This window comes from Neophocaena asiaeorientalis, unplaced genomic scaffold, assembly GCF_003031525.2.
Source record: "Neophocaena asiaeorientalis asiaeorientalis breed wild unplaced genomic scaffold, Neophocaena_asiaeorientalis_V1.1 scaffold104, whole genome shotgun sequence".
Taxonomy (NCBI): Eukaryota; Metazoa; Chordata; class Mammalia; order Artiodactyla; family Phocoenidae; genus Neophocaena; species Neophocaena asiaeorientalis.
The window spans coordinates 1,773,832-1,790,029 of record NW_020175679.1 but is presented as its reverse complement, the minus strand read 5'-3'; the positions used below and the strand labels follow the sequence as shown (position 1 = coordinate 1,790,029).

At 57.8% G+C, this 16,198-nt stretch overlaps 1 protein-coding gene across 1 annotated transcript in view; it reads right to left on the bottom strand.

Annotated features, from left to right (window-relative positions):
• LPCAT1 (lysophosphatidylcholine acyltransferase 1) overlaps positions 1-16,198 on the bottom strand; it is a 27,941-nt gene extending 11,743 nt beyond the window's left edge. Inside the window, exons 1-7 of the mRNA XM_024731951.1 lie at positions 16,037-16,198; positions 12,004-12,146; positions 6,118-6,332; positions 3,737-3,849; positions 2,379-2,439; positions 2,028-2,086; positions 440-474 (exon numbers count right to left, since the gene is read on the bottom strand). Of these exons, the coding sequence (XP_024587719.1) occupies positions 440-474; positions 2,028-2,086; positions 2,379-2,439; positions 3,737-3,849; positions 6,118-6,332; positions 12,004-12,146; positions 16,037-16,039 (629 nt within the window). The 5' untranslated portion in view covers positions 16,040-16,198. The remainder of the gene's footprint in view (positions 1-439; positions 475-2,027; positions 2,087-2,378; positions 2,440-3,736; positions 3,850-6,117; positions 6,333-12,003; positions 12,147-16,036) is intronic.

Sequence of the window (16,198 nt, the reverse complement as noted above, 5' to 3'; positions counted from 1 at the left end):
GATGCGCCAGGGGCCTCGGAGGGCTCTGCGTGGCCTCACCGCCCGGCCCTCCGCCTCTGAACGCCAGCCCACATGCCGGCGCCTGGACCCCCGTACGCCCCCAGCGGCCGCGCGGGAGGAGGCCCCACGCTCCCCTCTCCTCTCCGGGCTGACCATGTGCAGCTGATCGCCGAGCTGACAGACACAGGCGGGAAGAGACGTTCTCAGTTACCTTCCCGCCAGGGCCGAGGACAATTGACTTCAGCCCTGGAATCCAGGAGTGGGAAGAAGGCCAGCCTCGTGCAGCTAGCCTCCCTGGGCCGAACCGAACTGCTGCCCAGCAGCAGTGGCCCTGCGCTCCGTTTCTGCCTTTGCTAAAGTAAGCAGAACGGCGGTCACTGGAGCGGGCCTGCTTTCCTGGGAGGACAGGACAAACAAGACAGTGCGGGGTCTGACTTACGCTCCAGGGCCTTGCCACGTCCAGGTGATGGTGTCCTGGGGGCAGAAAAGGAGCGATGAGTCAGGAAGGAAGCCCCTCCTCCTTGCCCGCTGGCCTCGCCCCACCCTCACCCTCGCCCTGGCCGCCTGGGACCCCAGAGGTGCTGTCTTCCCTACCAGCCACATCCCCTCTGGGACAGGGGAGAAGGGGGAGCCCACCACCGCAGGTCCCCCCAGACTCGCTCACCTCTCCTCCCACGGCCCCGGGGTCACCCATCCCAGCATCCGCCCAAGACCCCGTCCTGCCCCGCTTCTGCCTCCGCCGCCTTCTCCGGGCGCCCGGGGCAACTTCAGTCCACGCCCGGACCTGCTCTGTGCTCTGCAGGCCCTGCCCTACCCAGCACCACCACCTAGCCAGGTGATGCTGTTGGCAGCCCCGTTCCAGCTCCACACCCACTTGAGCCCCCAGGATCCCCGCCTGGACTCTTGGTCAGAGACGCGACCCCGACGGTCAGCCCCGGACAGGGGCAGGGAGCGCAGAACAAAGCCACAGGGCCGCATCTCCGCCCCCCCGCCCCGTGCCTGCCCGGGGTCCCACGGGAACATTTCAGATGCCCTCCATCCTCAGCCACCTAGGTGAGGACCGTGAGTGACACACGTCCCGCTTCTACCCTGACACCGGTCACCCACCAGGGCTTCCTTCTCTCGCAGGCCTGACACCCACCCGCACCCTTATGGCTCCTGGAAACCCACCTGCCACGGGGCGTCCCACACGCAGTCCCCAGCCCAGCCCCGCCCCACGCAGGTCTGTGCTCAAACCTTAGCCAGCCGAAGAGTACGTGACACAGACCGTGAGCGCAAGGCGGGGGTCACCGTTCCCCGAAGGGCCCAGCGCCGTGCTTCCGATACGCAGATGCAGCAAACTTAAAAAGGGGAAAATCTAGAATCCTACACACTGGTGACGGAGCCTCATTCTCAGAAGCTGGCTAGCGAACGCACCTCTTCAGAGCTGTAGCAACAGCTGCATCTGCCGGCCCGTGCAGCTGCCACTTCTGACTGGCGCTCACACACTGTGGGCCTGTCCACACCCATGGGCACACGGTCAGTGCACTGACCTTGGCCCCAGGGCCCTGGCCCGGAAGAGGGAAGGCTGAAAGCCCCTGGTGCTCACAGATATCACACGGGGGTTACAGGCAGGGCGGCCCAGGAGGAGTGCCCACAGGCACCAGAACCTCGTCCGGGCCCCCCACCCTGCGAGCTGAGCTGGGGCCCATCAAGATTACCTTTCTGCACCTGGCAGAGGGACCATGGGGGCACTTAGCCTCTTTCCCTCCTGCTTGCCAGCCTCTGGGAATTAAATATTCTCAGTTTTAAAGTGTCCCAGAGTGCGAGCTGGGAGGCAAGAGCCACTGAGGACCCGGGGGTCTCACACCTACATGTCAGGCTCGAGGAAGGGCCAGGGCTTTGTGATCCATGAAAGCGGGACTTGTGAGCTAGTGCTGGGGAATGTTCCAGAGTGCCAGGGTAGATGGAGACAATGTCCTGAGATACCAGGCAATTCTCAGGCCCAGGAAATTCACTGGACATTCGTGCCAGGAAAACACACTCACCAGTTTGTTTGGGTACCGCAAAACCACTGGCTGGACGGGAACTCCTGGGATAAACGCGCCTGCAGAGGGAGAAAGGGACACCTCTTATCTCCCTGGCAGCAAGTCCCCCGCCCATACTTCCCGTGTGGGTCTCAGAACAAAGTGGGCTTCTCTGACAGGCCTTCCCAGTCAGCGGCCATTCAGTGCTGGGCAGGTTTCCTCAACATCTGTGCCAGCTGTGGACACTCAGAGAAAACCCCAGGGTCACAGAAACAGGCACAAGGGCATCTCCTGGCTGAGGCGCTTTGGGGGGAGCGAGGGTCTCCCCTGCCTTCTCAGGGCAGAAAAGAAATAATTAAGAAAACTACTTACCAGGCTTGAAGGTAATTAGGCAGGTCCTGTTGGTACAAGTGCCTTCTGGGAAAATCATTATCTTGAAATGGAAAAAAAAAAATCAGCATCAAAGGGACAGTTCCGAGTTCACAGGGGCCAAGTTCACAACCTATTTCCTCCAGTCCTGATGTGACTTAGGTACTTTATATTCAGTTGAAAAAGTTAAGATGCATATAGAAGCCTTCAGTAATTTCCCTTCTAACTGCTGGTTTGACTAAAACCTGGAAGCAGCGCAGGTACGCAAACAGCACGTGCCTCCTTGGGCGGTGGGATGTGTGAACAGGTGGCCTTAGCGCCCACCTGCAGCTGCTGTGCGGACGAGATCCCCCTGCCTGGAGCTGGCAGCCACGAGCACAAGGCAGGACGAAGGTGCAGGGATGCAGAGCCCGTGGCTGAGTACGGGGCCTGGGGTGGGGTCGGGGAGAGGCTGGGGCCGGGCCGGCGGCACAAACACCCACAGCATCAGCGGCGGAGTGACGCCTTCCTCACCAGGACCTCCAGTCACTCCAACTCCTACTGACTCGCAGCAACGTAACGTAAGCTAACTTTCCCCTGCGTGGTGGAAAATACAGCCCGGGAGGCTGCTTTCAATCCCGAGCCCCAGAGAAAGATCATCTCCAAGGGGCACCGAGTCAGCGTGGGACCGGCCCCAGCACGCCTGCGGGTCAGGCAGGTGAGCTGAATGGCGGAGGGGCTCAACCTATTCTTGTGTGGATGGCAGCTGGAGGCCCCGGAAGCACAGCCCCCAAAGGGCTGCCCGTCCTCGGGCATGGGTGCCACAGCAAGGCCTTCAATGTCTTCTGAGCGGCCAGAACCCGGAGTCCTGTGGGACTTCCAGCTTCTCAAGGTCGGCTCGAGTGAAAAGAAAAACTACACATACACAGCATAGGTCAAACGCACCCACAGCTAACACTGGCCGAGGCCCCTGCTGCCCGGCCCGGGGCAGCCTTCCCAATGCCCCGAGGGAACCAGACACACGCCAGACAGACAAGCCCGGAACTTTTAGAAGCAATGGGGTACACCTTGCAGCCTAAGGCAGTATTCAGACATGAGCCCATGCTGACCCCAGGGTCAGGGCAGCCGGCTCTTTCCGACACAGAACTTAAAAGACGATTCGGGAACTTGAGATGCACGTGAGAATTGTTTCCCCCTACTTCTTTTATTTTTAAAACGCCAGAACCCAAACTGCCGATAGTCGGCACATTCTTGGATTTGCACTGATCAAGGAACCCAGCCTCCGGGGAAAGCAAGCTCTGGCCCTCGTGTTTCCCTTTCCCCTCCAATCCCTAAGGTCGCCTCTAGGAAGAACTGCTGAGAACGCAAGCAGCGCTGCACACCTGCGGCCACTTCCCGCTGGACTGCGCCCTCCTCTTGATCACTTCCACCGTCTTCCTGCGAGAATCCTGGTCCATCCGGGACACGAACACCGGCCGGATGTACTTTATCAGAGCTGAAAGAGAGGGGGGCGGTGCTCGCGTTGCGGTGGCTGCTCACAGCGCCCGGTGAGAGGTGAGCCCCCCAGAGGTGCCCCGAGGGCTGTGCCGTGGCGCGGGCAGGCAGCCAGCCAGCGCGGACCACGAGGGATCGGGAGCGGGGGGCATTGAGGCTTCAGTGGACTTAGAGGATGGCCAGAAGCCCTGCAAACTGCGGGGCCCACAATGACAACTCCAAGCGTTCTCAGACGACAAATCAGGAGAAAGAGACAGATGGGGCTGACCCCATGGGGAGTGGAGAGCCTTTGGTCACCCGTGTCACTGGTGGGGGGCTGGGGGGCGGGAAGTGGGGAGGCCCCAGAGCCAGAAGGGCCTGGGGCACGTGGCTCGGACCCCACCAGCCTCGCTGCGGGCTGAACTGTGTCCCTCAGAGAGACAGGCTGACGTCCTAGCCCAGGTGCCTGGGACTGACTTCGTTTGGAAACAGGGTCTCTGCAGATACAGTCAAGTTCAGATGAGGTCACACTGCACTGGGGTGGGCCCTGATCAGTGACTGGTGTCCCCGTAAGGAGGAGAGAGGGAGAGATCGCCACGTGATGACAGAGGCAAGGACGGGGTGATGTGGCTATGGCCGGGGGAGGCCCAGGAGAGCCGGGACCACTGGAGACCGGAGGGCGGCCTGGGATGGACTCTCCCTTGGGACCAACCTGCCGACACCTTGATTTTGGACCTCTGGCCCCCGAAACAGTGACAGAATATACATTTCTGCAGTTCTGAGCTCTGTGGTCTGTGCTGCTTTGTCACGGCTGCCCCAGGACACTCACACAGACCCCATTCCAGCACCACACACACGGCCCCCAGCACGCGTGTGAGGTCAGGGCTCCCTGACCGAAGCTGATGGCGACACCCAGCACACTGGTCCTCTCGAACGAGGATGTAAAGGTGGGAAGATACTTCTCAGAAAACTTTGAACTGATGGCAGGCAGAGGCCGTGCCAGTTGATCACCCTCCTGGGCCGGTGAGGCCACGTCCCCACCTGCTCTGCCCCAGGGCCACACCTCGCTGGTACCAAGATGAGTGAGCTCTGAGCTTCTTTTCTGAGCATTTCTATTACTTGTAAAGAGTAATATTTCATGACTTACATCTTGGAGGTCTTCCAAAAAGCAAAGAAAAACCATTTTAAAAAAGAATAAAATTCTATCTAGCTGGGTCCACGGCACTCACAAAATCTAAGGGATCTCAGTGATAGTTTTTCCCATGTCTTAACACATTTTGGCTTCTTCACCAAATTGGAACTCTTTTATCCTTCCTCACCAATTACTCCTGATGCTGCTAAAAGATGACCATGAGAAGGAAAGGGAGGTTCGGTGGAATCACCCAGAAGGATGGGGCGCAGGGAAACAGGTGAGCCCAGCGACCGTCCTGGCCGAGCACAGCACCGCTTCCCAGGGGGCGAGGGGGAAGGAGGCCTGCTCACCTGGCGGGGGTGGGTTTTACTGGTCAGAGCTACTCTGTCTACACGGCAAAGAGAAGAAAGCAGATGAGGAGGCTTTTCCCAATTCCTGGACGGACGCGAGGCCCAAGGCACGGAACCCGGAGGGCTCTCTGGACCCAGGACGGCAGGGGTCCCCGACTGCGCGTGTCCGTGGAGACCCCACCCGAGTCCCACCCGAGAACTGCACGCTTCTGAGGACAGAAGGGAAACGCAGTCTCTGTCCCGCGAGCCCCGAGCCCGGACAACAGGGGCCCGATGCCTGCTTCGCTGAAAGGCCGCGGGTGGCTCTGTGGTCAAGACATTTGAAGCGGTGGGTAAATGCATGGGACGGGCAGGAAGGAGCCTCCCCTGGAGCCTCCGGAGGGAGCAGGCTTCTGGTCTCGGAGCTGGGAGAGGACGAATTCCTGTGATTTTAAGCCCTCGGCTTTGGTGACGGGTTACGAGGTCTCAGGACGCTCGTCCACCTGGATTTATGGTACAGAAACTAACTCAATGGGACAGTTACTGAGTTGTCCCCAACTTCTAGAGCTTCTGCGTGATGAGGGTGACACGTTCTTGTTAGAACTTCAAGGAGCACTTCAACACCTTATAGCCAAGGGCACTTGCGTGTTAATAAAAAATGAAAATCGCAACAATATCACAGAAGAAATCACAGCAAAGAAAACAGGGATGCAAGGCCCGGTGCCTGTTTCACGTGGGTATGAGCTGTGTGGGCGTGGCTGTGCTGTCACCGTGACGCGGACTGGCCGGCACTGGGGGTTCACTCCCAGCAGGACGGGGGCTCACTCACTTCCCCATATCGGGATGTCCCTGCTCTCCGCCTTCATCACGATGGAGGACATCGTCATGGTGACGGGGATGGCATCGAAGTAGGAGGAGTGCGGCGCCAGGGTGAGGATGGCGGCCTCGGCGGGCAGCGCCCGCCGCCCCTTCACGGCCACGCGGTGGAAGCCGCCGGCAAACCACATGGTGCGCATGATGGCCTTGAGCAGGACGTCCACGACCCTGCAACAGAAGCGCAGCTGTCAGACCCAGGCCTGGCGGGGGACGCAGCCCCACTGCCCACGCCCCATCGGGGACTGTGCCAATCCCAGGAGACCTGCCGCCACTGTCACTGAAACATCCGAGGAGGGAAGGGAAGGCGGCCGTGCTTTCTTCCCTCCGACTGTGCACGTGGGCAGCGGAACGCTGTCACATCCGTTCACTCAAGGAAACGGAAGCCGTCTCAGCCCCGTTACAGGGACAGCAGCGTGTGAGAAGGGAGGCCCACAGGACAAAACGAGAGACACGGACACGTCGGGTGATCTCCCAGCATGCTAAGGATATAAGTTTTAAATGAAAAGAAATCGTCAGCACCTAAGGTGCACGCTGAAATGCGGAGAGGCAGCAGAGCTGAGGCCAGGAGCAGAGACGTGCTGGGTCAACCTCACCCTCGCCTCCCACAGGTGGCCTCAGGCTCCGGGATGCAGCTGTTACCTTCCGGAAACCAGCCTTTTCTGGATGAAATTAGATGGACAATAAATTTGGAAAACCGAGTAAAAATCAGGCTAGATTAACTGAATTTGCTTCTTATTTATTCTTTTTTAAACATATGAGAACGTAAAGCATGTAAATCTGCACGTTCCCTTTCACAGGAATCTCTGACGCTACAAACCAGATCACTGTTCACGCCACTGAAACCACGGTGAGCGACGGCCCGGCGGGCAAGTGACTGCAGGCCACGCACCCGAGTCCTTGGGAGAAGGGCCATCTTCAGAAGGACCCATGTCTCGCTGTGCTGCTGTGCTACGTGGGTGATCAAATTGGGTAAAAGTCACTGCATAGAAGCACAGGAGCCTAAATCCTTACTGGATTGATTTCCCAAGGGGCTTAACAACCCTCTCAAGAGAATTCCCAGGATAAGCCCTGACAGATCTGAAGCTGCACCGCGCCTGCAAGGAGCCACCTGGAGACGACCTCCTCCGACCACGGGCAGGTCCTGCACAGTCAGTCACCCACGCAATGCGGGGGCCACGCTGGGCGCTGCGTCTAGAGCTAGGTGACTACAAAGCACGCACTTCCAGTCGCTTGTTCTACTGCACATTTTTCAATGCCCTTCTCTGCATGCATGTTATTTTTCACGATAAAGTCATTTACAAAAATAAAAGCCAATGGATGTCAGTTGATGCACAAGGAGAAAGAAGCAAGACTGCGGGGGAGGCTGCAGTGGGAGCGCAGCCAGTCCCAGGAAGGCAGGTCCAGGAGGAGAGCTGGTGAAAAGGGGGGTCAGATCTCAGCCCCTCCATCGGAGACACACCCACCACCTCTCGGGTCCAAAGGTCAAACAGTGACCGTGATGTACTGGGACAGGAAAAACCAAATCTGATAATTCTCTAAGGTCTTGGAGGAATTCTGTCCCCAAGCTGCCTGTGGGGAAGAGATGCCTGTGGGTGTGGGTACCGGCCTCACAGCAGAGCCCCGGCCACTGCCCAGTGCAGGGCCAGCACCACGGTCCCCAAGGCAAGGGCACCAGTGACACCGGAGATGCCAGAGCTTCTCCAGGGGAAGGGAATCGGGAGACAGGTCTACGTGCTCAAGGGCAGGGACCTGCACCCCGACTCCATCTGTCATTCATCACACAGGTGGACACCTCAGACTTGGACGTGTGGGCAGAACCAGCTACATGATGGATAAGAGGAGTATGACCCTGAGGAGACCCGAGGGCAGACATCGGAAGAGACGTGTAAAAATCCACACGCATCAGGACATTACAGTGCCAGAAGAGAGGGATGCTCTGAAAAGGTCCAGAGGACAAGAAAAAGGAAATACTCTTGGAAATCAAAAGTCTCATGCAGAAATACCGGTTCCCTAAGAAGGCTCAAAAATGCGGAGAAGGGGACCTCCCAGAACATGCAGGAAAAAGAAAAGGATGGAACCATAAGATATAAAGAAAATAATTTCTCAGAGTTGAAGAAAGACCCAGATCTTCAGCACCATCTCCAGGTGCTGAGCAGAATGAATTTTATGAAAAAGACTCATATTATTTCCTTTGAGAATTTTTCAAATTTCCAAGGACAAAGAGAAGACTTTAAAAACTCCCAGAGAGGAACAAACGGGTTTCTAGCATCAAAGCTGCAGGTGTCAGCAGCGCATCTCCAAAGCTCTGTGGACACACGACGTGAAACCTGCAATTCTATACCCAGTCGAACTACCCACCAACACAGAGGAGAGAATAAAGACATTTCCAGACACAAGATGTGAATGAGTTCCTCGTGCACATCTTCCTTCTGAGAACCCAATACTCCAGAAAATCTTGGAACAAAGACAAAGAAAACAGGCCCAGGAAATGCAGATCGTGCCTGAGAGCGCAGCAGAAGAGAAACACACGCCACGCAGCGGTCAGGGCCCCGGACCCTCTGGGAGGAGAATGAATCCCAGGCAGCGGCCACAGGACTCTGGGGGTGGAGAACTTTGAGGCTACACTCAGGGCTCATCATTCTCTTGGTTAACAGAAAAAATAAAATCGGAAATTCTGTGAAATGGAAAACACAATACAAGAAGTAAAGTTCAGACTCTACTTCACAAAGCAGGCAGATGTGCAGGTGACTCTGAAAAACCGTGTGAGAGAGAAGCACTTGGTGATGCTGCCCACCACCATCACCCACCGCGGGGCCCCGCGTGTGCAGAGGCGCAGGCCGCCCGGTGCCCCTCGGGGTTGGGGTCCGACCCCGACAGGCCCAGAGCTCATGGCTCCTTCCCCAGGGTGACAGAGGCAACGGCAGAAAAGCCACACACACGTGCGGAGGGCGTCTGCGTGGCGCTGGGAGGAGGGACTGCAGGCCTGCCCTCGGCCACCCACCCTTCCCCACCACTTTGCTGTAACCACCAACTCGCGTTACTCCAACGGAAGTGAGAAACGCCACCAGCGTACACGTGGCGACTCAGAGTCGTCACGGAGATGACCCAGGGATGGACGTCCCCACACGGGGCACTCAGGAAAGGGCATCGTCTGCGATGGACCGACTCACGTCACCCCACATTCCTATGCTGAAGCCCTGACCCCCAACATGACTGTATCTGGAGCTTCCCCAGTGAGGTCCCGGGGTGGGACTCTGATCCAGGGGACCGGTGTCCTTATAGGAGAGGAAGAGGTCTCGCCTGCGAGGACGCGGCGTCTGCAGGTGGACGGAGGTCCCGCCACGAGCCGTGGCTGCTGACCCTGACCTCCCACTTCAGCCTCTAAAACCGTGAGAAACGAATCCTGCTGTCTGAGCCCCGCCGTGGTACCCGGTTGTGACGGCTGAGCTGACCCTCCTGAACCCTGAGTCGGCCAAGGGCCAGGGCCTGCAGGACTGGTCGGCAGTGTCTCCTGCCCTGCCTGGTTGGGTTCTGTAAGAAGATAAATACTATAGTTTTTACAACACTCTATGTTTTGAAACACAGAGTCTTATGCGAAATTGTGTCGTTCCTCCTTTCGTTGAAAACCCAAGATTTTATTTTAGGAAGGTCTGACTGACGTTAACTTATATTCAGCAAAAATCCTCCCTGATCAAAACAAAAATCTGCTCAAAACCGCACAGCTGTGCCTGGCGTGAACCAACCCACCGCCGCAGCTGATGACCTGACGTCCTCTACTCTGAGTCCTGTTACTTTAAACTTGTTTCCTCCTAACTCCCCGTGTCCCAAACTCAGGACCTTCTGTCACTGTGTTTCCTTTGAGGAGCTTGGGGGCCGGGTGTTTGTTCTTGTTTCCATGGAGACCAGGGCTGTGCACCGAGTTCCCGGGAAACACTGCTGTGTGGAGACCCCGTGGGCTGCAGGGGGTGGGAATTCAATGTGGGCGGCATGTGCAGCTGGGGTACATGCCAGTGCACATATAAACACACACATATGCGCACACACACTTATGCACACACTCACACGTACACAAACACACACGCATATACATACACACATATACACACAGACACGCCCATATACACATATACTCAGGACGATGCTCAGGCTCCGCGTACCTGAGCACCCAGAGCTCCCGTGAACCTTAACCCCACATCTCCCCACGTGGGGCACATCAGGTGTGCACGTCACACACACACGCACACACGCACGGTGCCTCTGTGAAGCGAGCGGGCTGTCGGAACTCAAGTTGGCTGTGGCCCATTTATCACCCGATGAGGCCAAGTACATTATTGCAGACAAGAAAAGCTACAGCGAGTCAAAACAGGGAAATGGAAACAGCCCAGAGTCACCTGTTTTGAAAAGACAGACGCCGAGGTTGTGCGAGGTTTCCTCCTTCGTGGGAGAGGACAGCGGGGAGGCAGGGCAGCCCAGCCCCAGAACAGAGCAGGGCAACAGGGAATTAAGACGCTTTTGATCAAATCATTCGTAATTTGTAAAAAACTACCAAATCTCTGCTTTCTAGCTCTGGGTTCTCAACCAAGTGAAAACTGAAATTCTGATTCCTATTCGGTCTGGATTTATTTTGCTTGATTATATATTTGATACCAAATTCATATTTTACAGTTAAAACATTAAAAGAAAAACCCCAAATCTCAAGGTAAAGCACGATTTCCAAAGAGATTAGAAAACCCAGCTGTCTATGCACTCGTTCACTCTTTCATTCATTCATTCACTGACCCATTCATTCATTCATTTGGGAGAGACTTTCCTGTCCCTCAGGCCAGGCTCTGTGCTGGGGGCATACCCACGGAGACAGCCATGTCTACCTTCTGGTTTCTAGGGAGGGGGAGAGACCATGGTTCACTTGAAACTGGGGATGGTCTGAGGACGTGAAATATTACCACGAGGAGGGTGAGGGGTCCCCAGGCGCCATGCTCGTGTAAGGCTCAGAAAACCCTTGAACCTTAACTGGCCGTCTCTGCCCTGCATGTAACTGCTGCTCTGACCACGGCACGCGGGCAGCGGGGAACCAAGGTCCAGGATGGGCGCCCGTTTCCACAGCCTCTCAGGGCATCAACATTCCAGCAGCTCAGACACTGGGAGAGAAAGGAGGGGCCTGAGCTGGTCCATAAACCTTGCGGGCTGGGCAGCAGGTAGTTTAGACCTTGGCCACAGTGACCCCTGCCCTCCAGGACAGCAGCCCTGGATGGTGTACGAATGAATGGGCAGGGCTGCACCCCAATAAAACCTCATTCACAAAAACAGGCTGCAGCCCACCACCGGCCCTGCGCTAAACTAAGAACACTTCTGTTCTGAATAAACCGTCCAAGGACCCTTAGGATTGATCGGAGATGCAGACACAGGAGGTGGCCCGCAACCTGGTTTTATGACCGGAACGGTGTCTTCTAACACACTGGAAATACTCACCAAAATCCTTCCCATAGCTCAACATTTTCCTTCACTAGAAACGGCATGTAGTTTGAGTTAAGGAACAGCTTTAGGTATTTAAATACACAAGAAAATGCCGTGATTTCATGTCCTTTTGCGAGGCCCCTGTTGGATCTTCACTTGAGATGGATTCACACGTCCATCTACACGAAGCAGAGACCACACCAGCGGCAGCAGGCTGACATACGTCCTCGAGGGCAGGGGACAGGGGAGCGCGGGACCCCTGTGCTCGGGGCACAACACAGCGGCCACTCGGCTCGCGGGGCCCTGGAGGGAGCCTCAGGGCAGGACGCTGGCGGGGGAGGCGCGGGCCTGCGACCCCCCAGGGCCCCCACAGACGTGCACTTACCTCCGCCACAAGGCCAGGGGCTGCTCTGGCTCCCGCTCAGCGGATCCCAGCGAGGCCACAAGCGCCAGGGGCCAGGCGAGCAGCATCATGACGGCGGCGACCAGCAGCCGGATGGGGAAGAGTGTCAGCGTCATGGCGGCCACCTGCGGGGACAGGGCACGGTCACGCGCGGGACTGTCCTCTGGGCTCCTCGCGCCGCCCCGGCACCCGCCTCCCGCGGACGCTGCGGCCCAGTCCCTCCCACAGCCACCGAGGGGACGCCTGGGGTCAGGGTGCTCTCCCGGCCGACGGCGCTCCGCCCACTCCCAGCACCCCCAGTGGCAGCCCCGCCCCCGAGCCCCCTCCTCAGTGCGCCCAGCAGCCCCTGCACACAGGGATGCTTTCACAGGGCCACAGGCACAGAGCTGGCAGGACTGGGCTCAGACCACAAGCAAGACGGGGACTCGGGGACTCTCCAACCCCAGGAAGTCACAGACGGGATGGGGGCCCAGCAGGGAGGAAGGGGGGCGTCCAGAGCCACGGGCCTGGTCCGGTGGATACGGGGAAAGCAGGCTAGGGCTCCATGGGGAGGGCAGGCCCTGCACGTGAGGGGGGACACACGGTGGACGGGCAGCTGTGACTGAGGTACCGGCACTTCTGCATGCAAAGTGATGTTCTGGCTCCACACTGGGCGTGGGGGACGTTCAGAAACAGCGTGTTTTGTGATGAACTTGATCTCAGGCGGTCGATTAGAAAATAGGGGAGCGGAGGGATGACAAGACAAAACTCACGGAGCCTCACAACCAACAGATATGCAGTTTTTGATTATTTGCAAGAAAATACACTTGAAATACGTAGGTTTGGTGCACAGGAGACAGGAAAGACGGGAAGAGACCCAGGTCCGTGGTACCATGTCCAGGCGGCTCACCACCACCACCCGCCACGCCCGTCTCTGCCACCTGCAGGCCTGCACGCTGACCGTTCCCTGATTCTCTGGGGTCTCCATCAAGGCCAGCGCTGCCCGACAGGAATACAACGCAGGTCACGTGTGCCATTTTACATTTTCTAGCAGCCACGTTTAAAAACACAAAGGTGATGAGATTAATTCAACATGCAGTTTATTTAACCCAACACGCCTAAAATACCATCATTTCCGCAGTACGTAGCGCAAGGCGTGGACGAGCCAGTTCACATTATCCTCATGATGTCCAGGGAATCCGGTGTGTTCTGTGCTCACAGCACGTCTCATTCACGCGCTCCACATCCTAGGTGCCCTACAGCCACGTGTGGCCTGTGCCGCCCACGGCCGGTGTGGGTCCAGATCTCCATGTGCTGTGACGATGGTGACTTTGAACAGCCTCTTCCCCCCGCCTTCAGGGGCTGGGGTCCCCTGGCTGAACCTCTGGTTTCAGCACAAGGTGGAACAGGGCCGGTGACCCCGGATCTGTCGTGGCCGCCGCTGGTGACAATGCTTCCTGTTAAATGGTGGTGGGGGGGGTCTGCTCCAGGGGGTCAGACAGAGCAGGAACGTGCTGGCGGGAACGTGCCTCCCACCCCAGGTTTTCTAAGCGTCTTGTTTTGGGGTCAGCGTGAACGGGGTGAATGTCACCGCAAGTCTTCCCTGCGGGATAATTACGTGCTCATCTGTCACCCTGTCCACGTGACCAAGGCAGCCACGGCTTCTCTGGTGTCACAACCTCGGTCCCAGCGCTGGGAAGCCACCTCTCTTAAGGCCTCGCCAGGTTTGTTTGCCAACACGTGTCTGGAAGGCGAGCCTGGTCACGTCCCCCGCACCGCCGTCCTTGGGTCCTGCGGTCACCGCGCCAGACACCAGCCCACCTCATTGGAGGAATTCCTACGGAGCTTCCTGATGGCTGTTCCAATGCTTTTCATTGTTTATCTAGATTTCCTATTTTCTGGAGTTATTTCAGTGTTTCTGTCAGGGAGGAAATCTCTGGGCGCCCTCAGCAGGCTTCTCCTCCCTCCCGATTCCCCACGGTGCATTTTCAGGATAACCGTGAGAACCGCTGCCCTGAAGTTACATCAACTCTGCCCTGGTCTACGGCGTCGCTGTTCACAGCGTTTGTGCTTCTGAGACCCTTCGGCCCATGCTGACAGACAGCCCTCCCCTTCGCTAATCTGTTTACAGAACCGCTTGTGCATTTGTTCCTTATCTCTGCTGTGACCTATTCAGTCGCATTAATTTTGTATCTTACAGGGGCCTCTCTCTTCCACTCTGAGTGTACCGTAATGTTCTTTCTAACTTCTTGAGGGAAGAGCCTGGAGCATATTTTCAGAAATACCTTATTTCCCCCAAATTCACATGGAGAAGGCAGCTTTCGCTAAGGACTTTAATTCAATCCCACAGGTTTTAAAATGTAGCCTTTCCTTCATTTCAAAACATATCCTCTTCCATCCTTGCTGTTGTAACTTTGCTGCAGAGGGAGGGCAGAGACACCCCAGCTCCTCGCTGGCGGGGTGCTGCCTCTCGGTCTGCCTGTCACCTCGACGGCCCAGAGCTCCGGCTCCAGGGGCTGTGCTGGGAGCCCCTCATACCCGCTCATCCTATGAGCCGTGGCCGCTGCTCCTCCAGGTTGCAGGGCAGCTGAGTCACTGGATACTTTGCGGTGTGTCCCCATAAATGGACCCTAAAGCCGGTGCCCGTGCCACAGACAGAATGAACAGGCAGCAAAGCTCCGGACAGGAGCTCCGGGGCCAGCGTGCTCAGTGCACTCACAGGTCGCAGACACGCCCTGACTGTGCAGCCACGTTCCACGGCCAGGACGGCTGCTACTGCAGGTGACAGAAGAGAACAACAGATCTCAGCGCTCCAGAAAGAGCACCCAGTTTCCCCACGGCTTCTGAGGCCCCGGGGAGGCAGCACCCCAGTCTGTCCGGACCAACTGGGGTGATGACGAGGCTTGAAGGGGTGACCCTGGAGTCGGGGCAAGTGCCACGGTTCAAATTGCTGGTTGATGAGCGGATGACGTCCCGCAAGCTGGCTCACCGGCCACTCCCCGTGGACAAGACGTGTGACCACGTTTGCCTCTCAGAGGCTGCATCTCTGTGCCCGCTCTGTGTGCATCGGGGAGACGGTCCTGGTGTCTGAGTTTTGCAGCCAGTGGGGAAAGGACGTGTGAGGAACCACACAGCCTCGACCCTCAGCAAACAGGCAGGCCTCCCACAAACGAGATGGGCAGGTACCAGCGGAACGCGGCCTGAGCCATGGACCCGCCCCGGCCCTGCCGGGGCCGGGGTGGGCAGGAAGCACGCGGGGGCCGTGGAAATTGCTTGGAGGAGGCGCGTCCCTTCGGGAGCCCACGGGGGGCAGGGGGGACCGGTTTCCTGAGACGTTGCCCACAGCTTCGGCCCTGGGCCATCATCGGGGGCCCATCACCCTCAAAAGTGCCAGGTCAACTGTATGGTCACCCTTCCCAAGGGCCACACGAGGGCTTGTAACACAACCCTTGAGGGTGACGTGCAATGAGTGCCCAGCTGAGCTACTTGGGTTAAGCCATTAGAAGTTGTCTACGAGAAACCATCCCATGGAAAAGGGGTTTAACAGGCACAGACGCAGACATGCGAGTCCTCTGCACGTCCGTGCCGTCGGGCAGCCGGCTCAACCCAGACCTGAAGGTGCACTGCCCGCTCTTGCCCCGCACACTTCAGCACGAGCCCCAGCAGAGCGGGTCCAGGCGGTGATCCATCCGGGCCCAGGGCACCACTTCCTGCCCAAAGGACCCAGGGCCCCACGCACACGGCACACTGGAACGCACACAGGAAGAGCCACGCGTGGTGGGAGCCTCACGCCCGCACGCCTCAGGGCGCGCGCTCACGTCCACGCCCACCCTCACCACACCTCTACTTATACACGCTCACGCACGTGCCCCAGCCTCCCCGGTTGCCTTTGGACGACCCTACGAAACCAGCTCCTGATCGTGACACTGGCCTAGGGGCAACGTCAAGCTTCGTGCTGCACGGGACAGCCAAGGGGTGGAGGGGGCGTGTCCGTGGGGGCGTCCACGAAGGGCTCGCACAGGCGTCCAGAACCCACCATCCAGGCACGTGTGCGTGACAGAGGGTCCTGCCCGGACGCAGACCAGCAGGTGGGCGGGGCTGGGCGTGCCCGACGGGAATGGGATCTCTCTAGTTGTGGATCAAGCCACCAGCTTCCAGAAGACACGGACGACCAGCTCGCAGTCAGCAAAAGGAAGGC